This window comes from Acinonyx jubatus, chromosome B3 (assembly GCF_027475565.1).
Source record: "Acinonyx jubatus isolate Ajub_Pintada_27869175 chromosome B3, VMU_Ajub_asm_v1.0, whole genome shotgun sequence".
Taxonomy (NCBI): domain Eukaryota; kingdom Metazoa; phylum Chordata; class Mammalia; order Carnivora; family Felidae; genus Acinonyx; species Acinonyx jubatus.
This window is the reverse complement of record NC_069386.1, coordinates 60,976,369-60,990,541: the sequence shown is the minus strand read 5'-3', so window position 1 is coordinate 60,990,541 and position 14,173 is coordinate 60,976,369. Positions and strand designations below refer to the sequence as shown.

At 57.9% G+C, this 14,173-nt stretch overlaps 1 protein-coding gene and 1 long non-coding RNA gene across 2 annotated transcripts; one reads left to right on the top strand and one right to left on the bottom strand.

The window, feature by feature from the left end:
• Positions 1–4,585, bottom strand: LOC113601788 (uncharacterized). The gene is made up of 2 exons (XR_003423052.2): positions 3,916–4,585; positions 1–2,151 (listed from the first exon to the last, which is right to left on the bottom strand). It is a non-coding gene; the product is annotated as an uncharacterized LOC113601788 (long non-coding RNA).
• Positions 4,262–13,886, top strand: DLL4 (delta like canonical Notch ligand 4). Its single transcript, XM_027066969.2, has 11 exons — positions 4,262–4,977; positions 5,089–5,358; positions 5,861–5,918; positions 6,772–7,035; positions 7,467–7,527; positions 7,615–7,745; positions 9,295–9,464; positions 9,633–9,852; positions 10,991–11,693; positions 12,209–12,317; positions 12,814–13,886. Exons 1-11 carry the CDS (start codon positions 4,912–4,914, stop codon positions 12,817–12,819), a joined length of 2,058 nt encoding a protein of 685 aa, XP_026922770.1. The 5' UTR covers positions 4,262–4,911; the 3' UTR covers positions 12,820–13,886.
• The last annotated feature ends 287 nt before the right edge of the window (positions 13,887–14,173 follow it).

Below are 14,173 nucleotides of genomic sequence, written 5' to 3'. Positions count from 1 at the left end.
GCTTAATCAGTTAAGCATTGGACTCTCGATTTCAGCTCAGGTCATGATCTCATGTTTGTTGAGTTCGAGCCCCACATCAGGCTCTGTGCTGACTGTGGAGCCTGCTTAGGATTTTCTCTCTGTCTCTGACCTTTCCCTGTTCACACTCATTTTCTCTCTCTTTGTCTCTCTCTCTCAAAAATAAATAAATAAACATTAAAAAATAAGGGGTGCCTGGGTGTCTGAGTTGGTAAAGCAGCCAACTTCAGCTCAGGTCATGATCTAGCAGTTCGTGGGTTCGAGCCCGATGTCCGGCTCTGTGCTGGCAGCTCAGAGCCTGGAGCCTGCTTTGGATTCTGTGTCTGCCTTTCTCTCTGTCCCTCCCCGGCGCTCTCTCTCTCTCCCTCTCTCTCTCTCCCCCTCCCTCCCTCTCAAAAATAAAATAAACATTAAAAAATTAAATTAAATTAAATTAAATTAAAATAAATTACAAGCCCCAAGATTACATGGTTGAGAAGTGCCAAAAACCAGGTCCATGTTATGCTTATTCACCAGACTCAGCCAGAGCGGGCGCTGGGGAGAGGCCCCCATTCCAGCTCAGCCCTCCCCGCATCGCTATCATGGAGAGGCTTCAGGACTCAGTGTCTCTTGACGTCCACGCCCCAGGTCCTACCCCTTTCTCCTTACAGGGGCTCTCACATCTTGTCATCAGCCACTGCATCCTGTTCCCCCATGAAGCCCCCAAATGAGTCCTCAAGGCCACCGCTATGTCATCATCTTTTCTCCTCCATCAGCCTCAGGCCTGTCCTATGGGAAACCCACTCTGTTCCGCGGGAAAGACCCTGCGCAGTTCCTTGTAGGGACTTGAGAAAGGTGAAGGAGGCCCCGCGGGGCACCGCCTGCCGAGCGGGAATCCCTGCCCTAACCGCTGGCGCCCCTCGAGGGGAGGGGTGAGGGCGGAGGTGGTTCTGCGGCGGCATCTGTCCCAGGCGGGCGGGAAGCTGCTGCATTAAATTGTAAAATCGATTTATTGACCGGCAGGTGCGAGCAGCGGCAGATGGAGAGTAGCGCTGCCGGGGCGCATCTGCGGGGAGCGGCGGCATCGATCCTGGCCCCCCTCCGAAACCCGTCCGTCCCGGGCCTTTCTCGTCGGCTTGATCCCAATTGCAGGGCCAAGGTCCGCGAAAAACTGCGGCGCCTGAGCGGCTAGGATAACTCGGTTCCCTTCCCCTCCCCCCTCCTGGCCTCAGGGCTCGGGCTGTGCCCCCACGGCTGGCAGGCCCTGCCAGCCCCACTGCCCCAGTTGGCACGCGGCGGGCCGGGCTGACGCGTGGCAGCGCCCTGCGGCAGATGAGGCACGCGCCGGCCTCATTTCAATGTGAATGGATCGAAAGGAGCAGCCATGTGGCAGCAACAGTTTGCAAATCTCCCCGCCTTCTGTGCAGCTCCCCGGCCGCGGCTCCCTGCACGTGGCCCCTTCTCTGCTGCGACCGCAGCGGCGCCCCTCAAGGCTTAAGTGCCCCGCCCAAACCAGGCCCGCTCCCCCGCCCCTGGCCTGCCCAGCGGGCTCTGTGGCCAGGCCTCAGCCGTGCTCCTACCTGGGCGCAGTTTGCCCGGCGGAGAACGGGAGTAGGGGGAGGGCGAAAAGACGCTGGAAGCCTCGGAGCTGCGCTCTTGGCTCGGGGGCTGGGGGGCGAGCAAGGCTACCTAGTGGGGGAGGGGTCCAGAGGCTCTATACAGCCCCTGTTGTACCCCGAAAACCCGGGGTCAGCTTAGGGGCATGGCTGGAAGGCAACCTTGGCGCTTCAAAGTCCCAGGTGCGGGTGGTGCCTGCTGGGGGGCTGTGTGCAGCAGCCAAAGGAGAGGGTAACAGAAGCAGAAGTGCCCTGCAGGGGAGGCTGTGGGCCTTGCACGATGCCAGGACTGAACCCTGCTCCGGCTCCTGACGTTGTCAGCGCGAGTCCAGATGAGGGCCGGTGGACTTTTAGAAGGTCCACAGTCAGTCCAGGGTAGCCTACGTCAGTTGAGGCTTGCACCCATGCCAAGCATCAGCATAGGGGCAGGGGCAGCAGACACCCAGGTGGGTCCAACTCCATGTGATTTGCAGCCTCCGATGGCCTCACGGCCTCCTGCTCCTGGTGGCCCCCAGGACACATGCTGGGTTCTTCTGGTCTGGAGTGGGAGAAAAAGAGAGGAGTCCCAGCTGTGGATATTTGCATTTCAGTTCTGGGCCTGCAGCAGGACCCTTTCTTGCTCAGCAAATGTGGGCAAAGAGGGACTCCAGCAGACTGGAGCACTGGTGGCTTTTCAGGGCCAAGGGTGGCATCTTAGCAGGATAATGAACTTTTGGGACAGTGCCCAAGTGGCAAATAGATGCTTCATAAATGCCTTTTGATGACGAGGAGAATTTAACCCTTTCCTCCTCAAAGAGGATTTCTAGGTCTCTGGGATCTCTTGCATTTTGCATCCCTGAGGATAATAATACCTCTGTTTGGTCCTTGACTATTTGCAAAGTGCTTTGGGGCACATTAGTCAGGATGTGTAACAGGGGTAGAGAGTGTTCCAGATCTACCAGTATTGAGCAAGATGCATCCCATAGGGCTGGATGTGTCTCTTGAGGGTCAGACAAGCGCCAGAGTCAGAAAAGGAGTGAGTTCTTCTGAACTCCTAGGCTAGGATTTGGAGGTGGAAGCGGACAGAACTAGGCAGGGATGGATGCCAGCTCAGAGGAGAGCGAGGAACACTCTTTGGCATCCTAGGCAGGTCTAGGGATCATAGAGTATGGGTGGAGAGAGGGTGGGGAACCCACTTGTCAGGATCGCTGGGAGGCAAGCCCTGGGCTCCCCCTCCCTCGGGCCTGGGGACTCCGCCTGCCCATAACCTACATTAACTCTGGAGCGCAGCCTGGGCCCATCTGCCGGCCCCCCGCCCCACCTCGGTTCCCCACGCCAACCCGCTCGCGCCAGATGGTGGCTGGGAGGGGTGGCCGTGCGTGGGGGACCCCGGAGCCCATCTCCTCATCTCTCCCCTCCCCCAACCCACGCTCCCAACCTCTTGTTTCTCATCCTTCCCCCCAATCCTCCAACACCACCCACAACTCAAAAAAATCAGACCGTGCGAGGCATAGGCAGCTGTTGTGCTCCACTGCCGTACCTCCCCCCCACTACGGCCTTCCCCCCGGGCCCGCGCCGCGTCCCTGCCCACCGCCTCTCCCCTCCCCCACCCCCCTACCCCCGCGCCGATCTTATCGCTAGACTACAGCCATCGCTGTGCGGGCGGGCTGACAGCTGAAGCCACCGGGCCCCCGCTGCCCTCAGCGTCGCAGAGAGAGAGAGATCCCCAGCACCCCCGAGACTGGGAGAAGGCGGCTCTCCCCGGTCTAAGGCCTCCGGGGATCATGCCGGGTTCCGGGAAAGCAGCTGCACTGCCGCCGCTCGGAGAAGTGGGGCCACCCAAGGGAGCCGCGAAGGCGAGACGGGTGAAGCCGCCTGAAACTCAAATTAGTCCGCGCGCTTTCAGTTCCACTCTGCATCTTGCCCCTATGAGGAGAGGACCCGGGTCTGCCCGATCTCAGCCCCTCACCAGGACTCTCCAGTGGCTTGAGCCAACGCTGGAGCCGGGGGAGTTCCACCCTGCCCCAACGGAGCGACAGGACGCGGGAAGGGGCTTGGGGCTGCTGGGGTGGGGGGAGACGGTGGGCAGTGGAATTGAAGCAGAACCCAGGTGAGGCGAGGCGCTGGAGGCGGGGTCAGACTCTCATTACCATACAGCTGAGGACGCGCCCCCCCCCTTCTCAGACCTCGGGGACCACGCCCCCTTCCCTCATCTCCCGGACCACGCGTCTAGGGGCTGGCACCAGTGGAACCCAGGCTGGGGGCAGAAGGGAGAAGGCACGCGCTGGACACGCCCCCCGCAAGTAGGGAGGGAGACGCCTACCAGGTGGAGGGTGGGAGCCCCTGAGAGCCCCACAGTCTTAGACTCAAGTCCCTCGCCTTGGCCAGTGTGGTCACTGAGAGGTTAAAGCGTCCGCTGGCTTCCCTGCTGCGCTGGGGACGCGAGGTGGGTGGGCGCTCACAGGTTGCGGGCCGAGGAGACTACAGCTTCCGAAGTTCCGGGAAGAAGAAGATCCCAGTCCTTCCGTGCTATTTTCGCTTTGCGAGCTTAAGTTTCTTTTACCTGCTCAAAGGCTGAAGGTAACTAGCTCCGGCTGCTGACAGACCGCCTACCGGGACTCCCCAGTGTCTCCGCCTCCAAGACCATCCGGGAACCACTCTCTCACCTCCCGCCGCATTCCCCCAGGCCCTCTCCCTCCTCCCATCGCCGGGGTCTCGACCCGTAACCCCTTGGTCGCGGAGAACTGGTCACTTTGGCACGCGCAGACTTAGGGGACCTAGGGGCTGAGAGCGCCACTGAGGGGCGGGGACCTGTGTTTGACTGGCTGACGGAGACGGGGGATGGCGGGGGCGGAGGCCCCCTCCAGGCGGTGCTGGGGCTGTGGCGCTGGAGGCCCGGAGGGGAGGGGAGAGTGACCATGGGTTCTGAGTGACAGGCGGCGAAGAGAGGAGCCAATATATATAAGGAAGGCTCCCGAGCGCGCAGGTTTCAGTAGCGGCTCAGAGCGCAAGCTGGAAACACGAGGCCAAGAGCCGCAGCTCGAACCGCCTCAGTGCGCTGTACCCGGGCACTAGCCCGCTTGCAGCCCCAGGATTAGCCCGAGGACACGTCCTCAGTCCGGCCACCGCCCAGCCGCCCTCACCTGGATTACCTACCGCCGCAGCTGGAGCAGAGCTAGCGAGAAGGCGAAGCGGGAGGAAAGCCCCAGAAGAGCCTGGCTTCTCAGGGACCCCTCTGGCGGATAGACGCGCGGGAAAGCGGCGTCCCAAACGAAGCCAGCTACAGGGCGGGCGCGGGGAGAGAGTCACGCTCCAGGGGATGGCAGCCGCGTCCCGTAGCGCCTTTAGCTGGGCGCTACTGCTGCTGGTGACACTTTGGCAGCAGGTAACGTCCCGCGCCCCCTCCACCCCCTCCCGCCGCTCCCTGAGCCTGAGCCCTGGGCGTCTGCCGAGCTGACCGCTCCCCTTCTTCCTTCCCTCGGTCTCTGTGCAATAGCGCGCAGCCGGCTCCGGAGTCTTCCAGCTGCAGCTCCAGGAGTTTGCCAACGAGCGCGGCGTACTGGCTAGCGGGCGGCCGTGCGAACCCGGCTGCAGGACCTTCTTCCGCGTCTGCCTTAAGCACTTCCAGGCGGTCGTCTCGCCCGGGCCCTGCACCTTTGGCAGCGTCTCGACGCCTGTGTTGGGCACCAACTCCTTCGCCGTCGGGGACGATAGTAGCGGCGGGGGACGCAACCCTCTTCAACTCCCTTTCAATTTCACCTGGCCGGTGAGCACAGCCTGGGAGCACTGGGAGGTCACGAAAGACGTGAAGGGGGCTCCCTGGGCCCAAAGCCCTCTCCCCAGATTTCCTCGCTTCCAACTAAACAAAACAAAAAACAAAGGGCGCTCTCTTTTGATACTTTCTTCCGACTCTCTCCTGGGACCTAATCCTCAGGAAAGCTCTCACCAGGCTCCCTCTTCCCAGTTCTAAGGCCTCTCTTCTCCCAACTCTTGGGATGATTTTTATTACCTACTACCCCGGCGCGTTTCCCACCTTCGAATGACTCGCTAACATTCCCCCATCTCCTAACCCTTGTCCCACTCAGGGTTCTCCTCTCATATTCCCTGGTCGCGCGATGCTGCGCTCAGACACGTTATGTTGACCCGGGAGCCGTAACTGTATCCTGCAATTAGATTAATTAAACCCGCTGCCACAAGGCACCCCCATCTCCCCCCTTGCTCATCTCGCGCTCTCTCTGTCTTCCCCCGCCCCCTCCTTTGGCCTCCAGGGTACCTTCTCACTCATCATCGAGGCTTGGCACGCGCCAGGAGACGACCTGAGGCCAGGTGAGTAGCTCGCTCTGCCGCCACAGGGGGGCGACACAGCGCAGCGCCGAAAGAGTTAACCTGTAAAAGGCGGGGGAAGTGCGGGGTGGGGGGGTGGGGGGGCAGGACGCTAAGCTCAGCCTGGAACTGCGCCCCGCGCTGGATGCTCGGATTCCGCCCGCTGCCTGGACTCTGAGCACAATTGCGTTTCCTGCGGGTTATTTTTGGCGTGGGAACGCGGGGAGCACGGCGGTGAGAAAGGCCGAAGCTGCCAGCGCCGCTGACGGGCCCCTTCCTGTATTTTACACCTTTTGCGAATTCCGCTCCTTTGGAAAGGGAATAATGGCTTTGGGATGTTGTTCTGACACAGAGGAAAAGGATATTTCAGCAGCACAACAATTCTCACTTTGAAAAGGAAAAAGAAAAGCATTACCCATCTCTGAGGACAGAACCCTTGAATGGGCACCAGAGAACCCCTTGCTCACAGTGTCCTTCCAGCCTGGCTTTCTTTTCTTTTTCCTTTTTCTTTCTTTCTCTCTCTCTCTTTTTTTTTTTCCTTCCTCATTTTGACCTCTTTTCCTCTTTCTTGGTCTGTCTGCCTCCAGAACACTGGGATATCTTAACACCCTTCTATTGTCCCTTTTTTGAATGGTATCAGGCATTCAGCGCCCACCCGCTCGTGCCGTGCACACACACACACACACACACACACACACACACACACACCTAGAAGCTAAGCAGTGGGTCGCTTGGGTTCCTCTGGCCTGTGCTTGCTGGCAGGTGGGGATCATCTGGACTGTTGGTTTGATCCAGCAGTTGCTGGCACTCTCAGGGACTGGCTGCCCTTCCTTGACCTGGCCCTCTGCCCCTTCAGAGGCCTTGCCACCAGACGCGCTTATCAGCAAGATCGCCATCCAGGGCTCCCTAGCTGTGGGCAAGAACTGGTTATTGGATGAGCAGACCAGCCCTCCCACAAGGCTGCGCTACTCTTACCGGGTCATCTGCAGTGACAACTACTATGGGGACAGCTGCTCACGCCTGTGCAAGAAGCGTAATGACCACTTCGGCCACTACGTGTGCCAGCCAGATGGCAGCCTGTCCTGCCTACCCGGCTGGACTGGGGAGTACTGCGAACAGCGTAAGCAACCAAGCTCCTGTCTACCTGGTGTGTGTGTGTGTGTTGGGGGGGGGGGTCCCTGGAGCAAACACAGTGGCCTCTCTCCGGCCACAGCCTACCTCCCTCACTGAGCAGGTCTGGGCTGCCCACTAGCTGGGCCTCAGGAACAGGTGGGGATGCTTAGGACAGGTGTGGACTGTGACCTCTCTCTTCTTAGTGCTCCTCCCCATCTTGCCAGAGTCCAAATGACCCTGTTACTGCATTCCATCCAGCTTGGATTCTCCTTCCCTGTGCCAGTGTTTCCCTTTATGCCCCCATGGCTCCTCTGGGAGGCCAGGAGTGGGAAGTGAGCCCAGTAGAGCTGGGGGGCAGCCCCAGGGCCAGGAGAGGGAGAGTCGGGCTTCAGAGTCCTTGGAATTCCACCCTCACCCAGCTCTGTTTTCTTTCCTCAGCTGTCTGTCTTTCTGGCTGTCATGAACAGAATGGTTACTGCAGCAAGCCAGCAGAATGCATGTGAGTAGGGGACAGGAAGCAGTGAGGAGGGAACTGTCTCCTGGCCAAGCCCTCACCTCATGGTCAGCTTTTCTTTTTGCTCAACAGCTGCCGCCCAGGCTGGCAAGGACGCCTGTGCAACGAGTGCATCCCCCACAATGGCTGTCGCCATGGCACCTGCAGCATCCCCTGGCAATGCACCTGTGATGAGGGCTGGGGGGGCCTATTCTGTGACCAAGGTGAGTCAGGGCAAAGAGAGATGCAGAGGGCATGAGAGAGATGGGCACGGGGTGGGAACCAAAAGTGTCACAATTCTTACGTGGCCACCACTGACTTGGCTTTCCCAGTATCCTTTAAGGAGTTTGGGACTTTTAAGGATCCTGACAATTGGCCTAGAATGAGATTGTGGGTCCTTCTTGCTCAGGTGCTGGGGAGGCAGGGTGGCTGGTGAAGCCCAGAGGATGACAAGTTGGCAGCCTGGAAGTTGTACTCAAATTCCAGCAAGGCCAAGGAGGAGGGATGCTGGGCTTAGTTCCTCTTTCTACCTTGTAGTTACCTATTAACCCCCTAAGTGTTTGCTTACCTGCCAGCCCTGTTTGAGCAGCTCTCCCTCAAACAGCTGTCTGGTGGGGTGTGCCCACCAGCTGCCCCGAGGCTATGGGTGAGCTGCGCCTCTGGGCGGAGTGACATCTAACCGACTTCTTGCTGTGGGCAGAAACAGCCTCCCTTGTTCTTCCCCATTTGCACTTGCCAGGCAGCTGCCTGAGCCCACAGTCATGTTCTGGGTTTGGGGAGGGCGGCTGGTCACTCTTCTGGCTGTACAGGAGTCTGCCAGCCCCAACCGTGCGCGGGGCGGGGGGGGGGGTGGGGGGGAGGGAGCCTCTTCTCCTTCATCCTGGTAGCCAGCTGCAGCATGTGTCTCCCATTTTCAGGGTCAAATAGGGTGGCTGCTGCCATGGAGACACCAGCACCAGGCTTGGGAGGGGTGGGCAGGGGGCATGCCAGGATAGAAAGAACTTGTCTAGGCTCTGACTTGCTGGCAATGAGGGGCTTGGAATTCAGCCCCTGTATTGTGTGTGTGTGTGTGTGTGTGTGTGTGTGTGTGTGTGTGTGTGTTGCTTTCTCCCCTCCTCTCCCCTACCCCAAACACACATACACACCTGGTTCCTGCCCATTCTCTTTCCTCTTCCCACATTTGCTCCCAGGTGACACGGTCATATACTCATCATATGTAAACATAGCCCTTACAGTCTCTATATTTGCTCTACATTTGCTCCCTCCCTGTCCTTCTCAAATAAGAAAACAAACACTTATGTTTCAAAATACTCTCGTAACACATTTCCCTTTTTAAAATACCTGGCCGCTACTTACAGTGGCGTTGGCCCCTCTCTACCATTTCTACCTGTTAAAATTTTATCCCTCCTTCCTGGTGAATCTCAGCTGCCCCTCCTCCCTGAAACCTTTTCTGACTTCCCCCTCAACATGTGGCCTTGCCATCCACTCCTCTTCTTTCTCTTCATTCTACCCTGGTGGCCAGTGGTTGTAAGCTTCCTAGCAGGCAATTGTCCCATCTGTGGTTTTTTTCAACTTTGGCTGCTTGCACCAGTCAGATGTGGTTCAAGGTGCCTTGATGTACATGACTGGAGGAGGAGGGAAGGTAGTTGGGTCAGGACAACTTTGAGTTGAAGCCTCTGGGCCAAACACCGACAGTGAACCTGCACTACATGGAGCCTGGAGGTAGGGAACATCCTACAGCCCTCCTCAGCTGGCTGGTTCCTGCCTCCACAGATCTCAATTACTGCACCCACCACTCTCCATGCAAGAACGGGGCAACGTGCTCCAACAGTGGGCAGCGGAGCTACACCTGCACCTGTCGCCCAGGCTACACTGGTGTAGACTGTGAACTGGAGCTCAGCGAGTGTGATAGCAACCCTTGTCGCAATGGAGGCAGCTGTAAGGTGAGCCTCAGGCTGGCGGTGATCTGGCCAGGCAGTGCCCAGGCTTGCCTACCCCAGGCGGCCAGTGGATGTGCAGCCATGGGCAGACATTGTAGGCAGGTGGGGTCTAGCGCCTAGCATCCTTACCCCCCAGGGTCTGACTTTTGCCCCTTTTTGGTCTCTCTCCAGGACCAGGAGGATGGCTACCGCTGCCTGTGTCCCCCGGGCTACTATGGCTTGCACTGTGAACACAGCACTTTGAGCTGTGCAGACTCACCCTGCTTCAATGGGGGCTCTTGCCGGGAGCGCAACCAGGGGGCCAGCTATGCCTGTGAATGCCCCCCCAACTTCATGGGCTCCAACTGTGAGAAGAAGGTGGACAGGTGTACCAGCAACCCATGTGCCAATGGTGAGTCTTATTGCCTTGCTAACCTAGTGGGCCAGTCTTAGGACTGAGAGCGCCTTCTGGTGAGGGAGGGTCAAGAGAGGAGCGAGGCCAGGTCTGTCCCTCTAGGCAGGCTGAGATGGTCCCAACCTGCTCTGGACAGTGAAGAGCCTATGTAATCATCTGGGTGGCTTTCGAAGAGGAGCAGGTGGGCAGTGGGTGCAAGCTTTAGGAGGAGGAGTGATGGGTACCCTGCTTCACTTCTTATCCTCACATCAGAGCCCTCTCCTGGCTCTGGGTGGCCTCTGGCCCTCCCCAGGAAGTCCTGGGCTCGGGAGAGGGACGTGTGAGATCTTGTGTCCCTTCTAGAGGGAGGCTGGCACAGTCAGGGCCCTACTATTGAAGGTGTCACCTTGCCCCGTGGCCATTTGGAACCTGGCATGGCACAAGACATCTGAAATGCTCAGCATCTTGGGGCAAGTTTGATCTGAGTTTGAGCCCGGTGTTGGGTGTAGAGATTACTTAAAAATCAAATCTTAAAAAATTTTAAAAATAAAATCTTCAGCATCTTTTAGGGGTGCAAGTCATGCTGGTTATCTTTGTCTCCTTGGCCTCCTGGTGACCTTCCATGAGGCAGGCAGATAGCTCCATGCAGGAAAGAAGCCTCAGGAGCTGGAGAGGAGTTGGAAGGGCTGAGATGAAGCCTGTTCTCTAGCTAATCACTGTGTTAATTCTATTAACTGATAATTACATTTATTTATTTGAGCATTTACTATATAGTAGGCATGTGCGCCTCCCTTCATGCATCATTCTACCTAGCCCTCAGAGATCTCCTATGGAGGGGATAGCATTACACTTTAATTTAACAAGTGAGGAAACTGAGGCTTAGAATAAGGCAAAGCAACAGGTGCCAGGTTCCCTTCAGCTTGAGGGAGACAGCTGAGATTCAAACCCAAGCATACCTGTTCGATTCTACTGTGAAGCTCTGTAAGATGCCAGTAGTTTTTATACATGAGCTCACTGAGGCATACAGAGCCAGAGGTCAGGTCTCCTGACCCTTGGTACAGTGCTCTCTGTAGTGGGATCTGGGGTAGGGCACTTACCCACTGCACCAGGGGGGTTCCAAGGTGATTGCTGACTTGTGCCCCATATATACCCACAGGGGGCCAGTGCGTGAACCGTGGTCCGAACCGCATGTGCCGCTGCCGTCCTGGATTCACAGGCCTCCACTGTGAACTCCCCATCAGCGACTGTGCCCGCAGCCCTTGTGCCCACGGTGGCACTTGCCATGATCTAGAGAATGGGCTCATGTGCACCTGCCCTGCTGGTTTCTCTGGCCGGCGCTGCGAGGTGCCTATTCCTGGTGACGCCTGTGTCTCAGGACCCTGCTTCAATGGGGCCACCTGCTACCCTGGCCTCTCCCGGGACAGCTTCGTCTGCAACTGTCCCTATGGCTTTGTGGGCAGCCGCTGCGAGTTCCCTATGAGCATGCCACCCAGCTTCCCCTGGGTGGCTGTCTCTCTGGGCGTGGGACTGGTGGTGGTGCTGGTGTTGCTGGGCATGGTGGCAGTGGCAGTGCGGCAGCTGCGACTTCGGCGGCCTGATGATGGTGGCAGGGAGGCCATGAACAACTTGTCAGACTTCCAGAAGGACAACCTGATCCCTGCAGCCCAGCTCAAGAACACAAACCAGAAGAAGGAGCTGGAAGTGGACTGTGGCCTGGACAAGTCCAACTGTGGCAAACAACAGAACCACACACTGGACTATAATCTGGCCCCAGGGCCTCTGGGGCGAGGGACCATGGCGGGGAAGTATTCCCACAGTGATAAGAGCTTAGGGGAGAAGGCGCCACTGAGGTTACACAGGTGAGCAGCGCCTGGAGGCCCAGGGCCTGGCCACAGAGCCCTGCCTGGTACTCCCTGGGCTCCCCAGGGCAGGCAGAAGGCTGGCACCAGGCCCCTGACTGCTTTTAAACAAACAGGGAGTTTTGCTACTGACAGAAAGCTCCTCCAACAAGATTTCTGCCAGGGGTCCTTCATGCCTCTTCCTCATGCATTCATTCATCCATTCATTCACAAATGTCAAATGTCCACACTGTGTCTCTTCTGACTTCATCTTTCCACTGCATGGCTTGCCTGTAGAGGCAGTGCTGGCTTTTTTCAGGCCTGAGACCTTGGTAAGGTTGAGGGTCTTGTGGCTCTCATAAGGGGCTGTTCCTAACTGCTCCCCCAGGCTAGCATTGGGCATCCTTGGTCCCTGTGTCCTCTCAGAGCCACCCCTGCCAGGGCCCTTTGGCTCTCCATCATCCAAGTTAGCGCTCCATCTGCCCCCCCATCCCTCTCCCATCCCTCCCTCACCGGCCTGTCTTGTGTTCCCTCAGTGAAAAGCCAGAGTGTCGGATATCAGCGATATGCTCCCCCAGGGAATCCATGTACCAGTCTGTGTGTTTGATATCAGAAGAGAGGAACGAATGTGTCATTGCCACAGAGGTGAGTGCTGGGCTCGCCTTCCCTTCCAGCGTGTCCCCACCTGCCATTTGGGGATGGGAAAGAGGCCTGGTTACTTTCAATCCCCGGGTGGGTCAGAACCCCTCCTTGGCAGGCCAGGTTCAGTGGCTCTTGGGTCTCGGCTGGCCTTGTTGCCACAGAGGGTGTGAAACAGGAGCTGGGCCTAGCTCCTCTTGCTATGTTAGTGCTGGGCTGGGCAACCACGGCACCTGGCCAGCTCCCCGGCACTGCTTTCAAGCAGTTGGTGAGAGTGTGCCCTTCCTGCCCCTTCTTGCTGCTTCCTCCACCGGCCCACCTCACGAACACAGGCTCCCAGGCAGTGCATGTATCAGGGCAGAAGTCTGGGAAGGGCTGCCCCACCTTCTTCTCTTTACCCCAGCTGGCTGAGTGGCTTCTCTCAGGGAGGCCCAGGGTAGCCTTGGAGGCAGTGCCAGTGCTCCAGGGTAACCTACCTCCCCACTTTCCACGTGATCCCCAGGTATAAGGCAGGAGCCTTCCCAGGACATCCCAGCTTTGCCCCAGCAGCTGGATCTTCCTTCTGCATTGTTTACATTGCATCCTGGATGGGACATTTCTTAATATGCAACGTGCTGCTCTCAGGAGGAAGAGGGAATGGCATGACCTGGACAGACTGTGAACTTGCCAAGAGACGCAGCACCCTTCCACGCGTTGGGGTGTCTGTCTGGCATCAGCTTGGCGGCCGTGCCAGCCAGGGGAACAGAGAGGAGAGGTGCCACTGGGACCTGCCCTGCCAGCTGTGGCCTTCAGAGGGCTCCTCTGGGGATCTGGCCTCTGTTCCAGAGGGAGAGGCTGTGGTCCCCTGGGGCCTGGAGCTGCTGTGGCCTCCACTGGCATCTGTGTTTCCAAAAGTGCCTTTGGCCCAGGCTCCATGGTGACAGCTGGGTCCAAATCAGAGAGGAGAGAGGAGGCCAGTATGGGCAGGGCCATCTGTGGGCCAGGATACCACCAGGTGCGGCTCTTGGCAGGAGTTGCCCTGCAGGTGAGGTGAGCGCCTGAAGCGGGAGGAGCACTTTCTGCCCCGTGCCTGCAACCTCTGCATGTGGGCCTTGCTCATAACTCCACTCCAGCTTCTCCCTGGCCAGGGCCCTCTGGGAAGGGCTGTTGGTAAGACTCATTTGGCTTCCACAGCCTCCGGCCTTGCGTGCCTCTGGGTTCCTGTGAGCAGACAGGTGGAGGGCATGCCCCATCTGTCAGCCAGGGACACCAGGCCCAACTGGGGAGCTCAGGGCAGTGATGCTGGAAATTCTAGCGAGGGAGAAGTGAGGTGCTGTTGCCGCCTAGGCCCTTTCGTCCCTCAAACCATTCCTACAGCCTTGAGCCTACACCCACTACTGCCCCCAGACCGCCCTTGAAGCCGATCTTCAGAAATCAATAATATGAGTTTTTATTTTGTTTTTTTGTAGTTTATTTTGGAGTCTAGTATTTCGATAATTTAAGAATCAGAAGCACTGACCTTTCTACATTTTATAACATTATTTTGTATATAATGTGTATTTATAATATGGAACAGACGTGTACAGGAGTTTATTACTTCTTGGGTCCTGTCTTTGTGATGGCAGAGTGGGAATCCTCTCTCTATCCTCTCTGACGCCCCTTCTCATATTGCTGCTGGCCGCCCTGCCAGAACCCCTAGGACCTGTGCATGCACTTGGGCTTGGCCTGGCGGGCTCCTTCCAAGTCCTTGCAGAGCCCCGTCTCACCATCCAGTCCGAGGCCTATGCCAGCCTTCCCCGCCTGCTGGCTTTCCCCCTGTGCTTCCACCATAACTTGAGGGATATGCCCCCTGACCTGAATTATCCTCCTTTCTTTCCTTAAGC

Excerpts from the sequence above, each read along its gene's own strand:
- DLL4 (XM_027066969.2), top strand. The coding sequence starts at position 4,912 with ATGGCAGCCGCGTCCCGTAGCGCCTTTAGCTGGGCGCTACTGCTGCTG. Across the intron at positions 7,528-7,614 it reads AGCAAGCCAGCAGAATGCAT|CTGCCGCCCAGGCTGGCAAG; the intron begins GTGAGTAGGGGA and ends TTTGCTCAACAG. Across the intron at positions 9,465-9,632 it reads GCAATGGAGGCAGCTGTAAG|GACCAGGAGGATGGCTACCG; the intron begins GTGAGCCTCAGG and ends GTCTCTCTCCAG.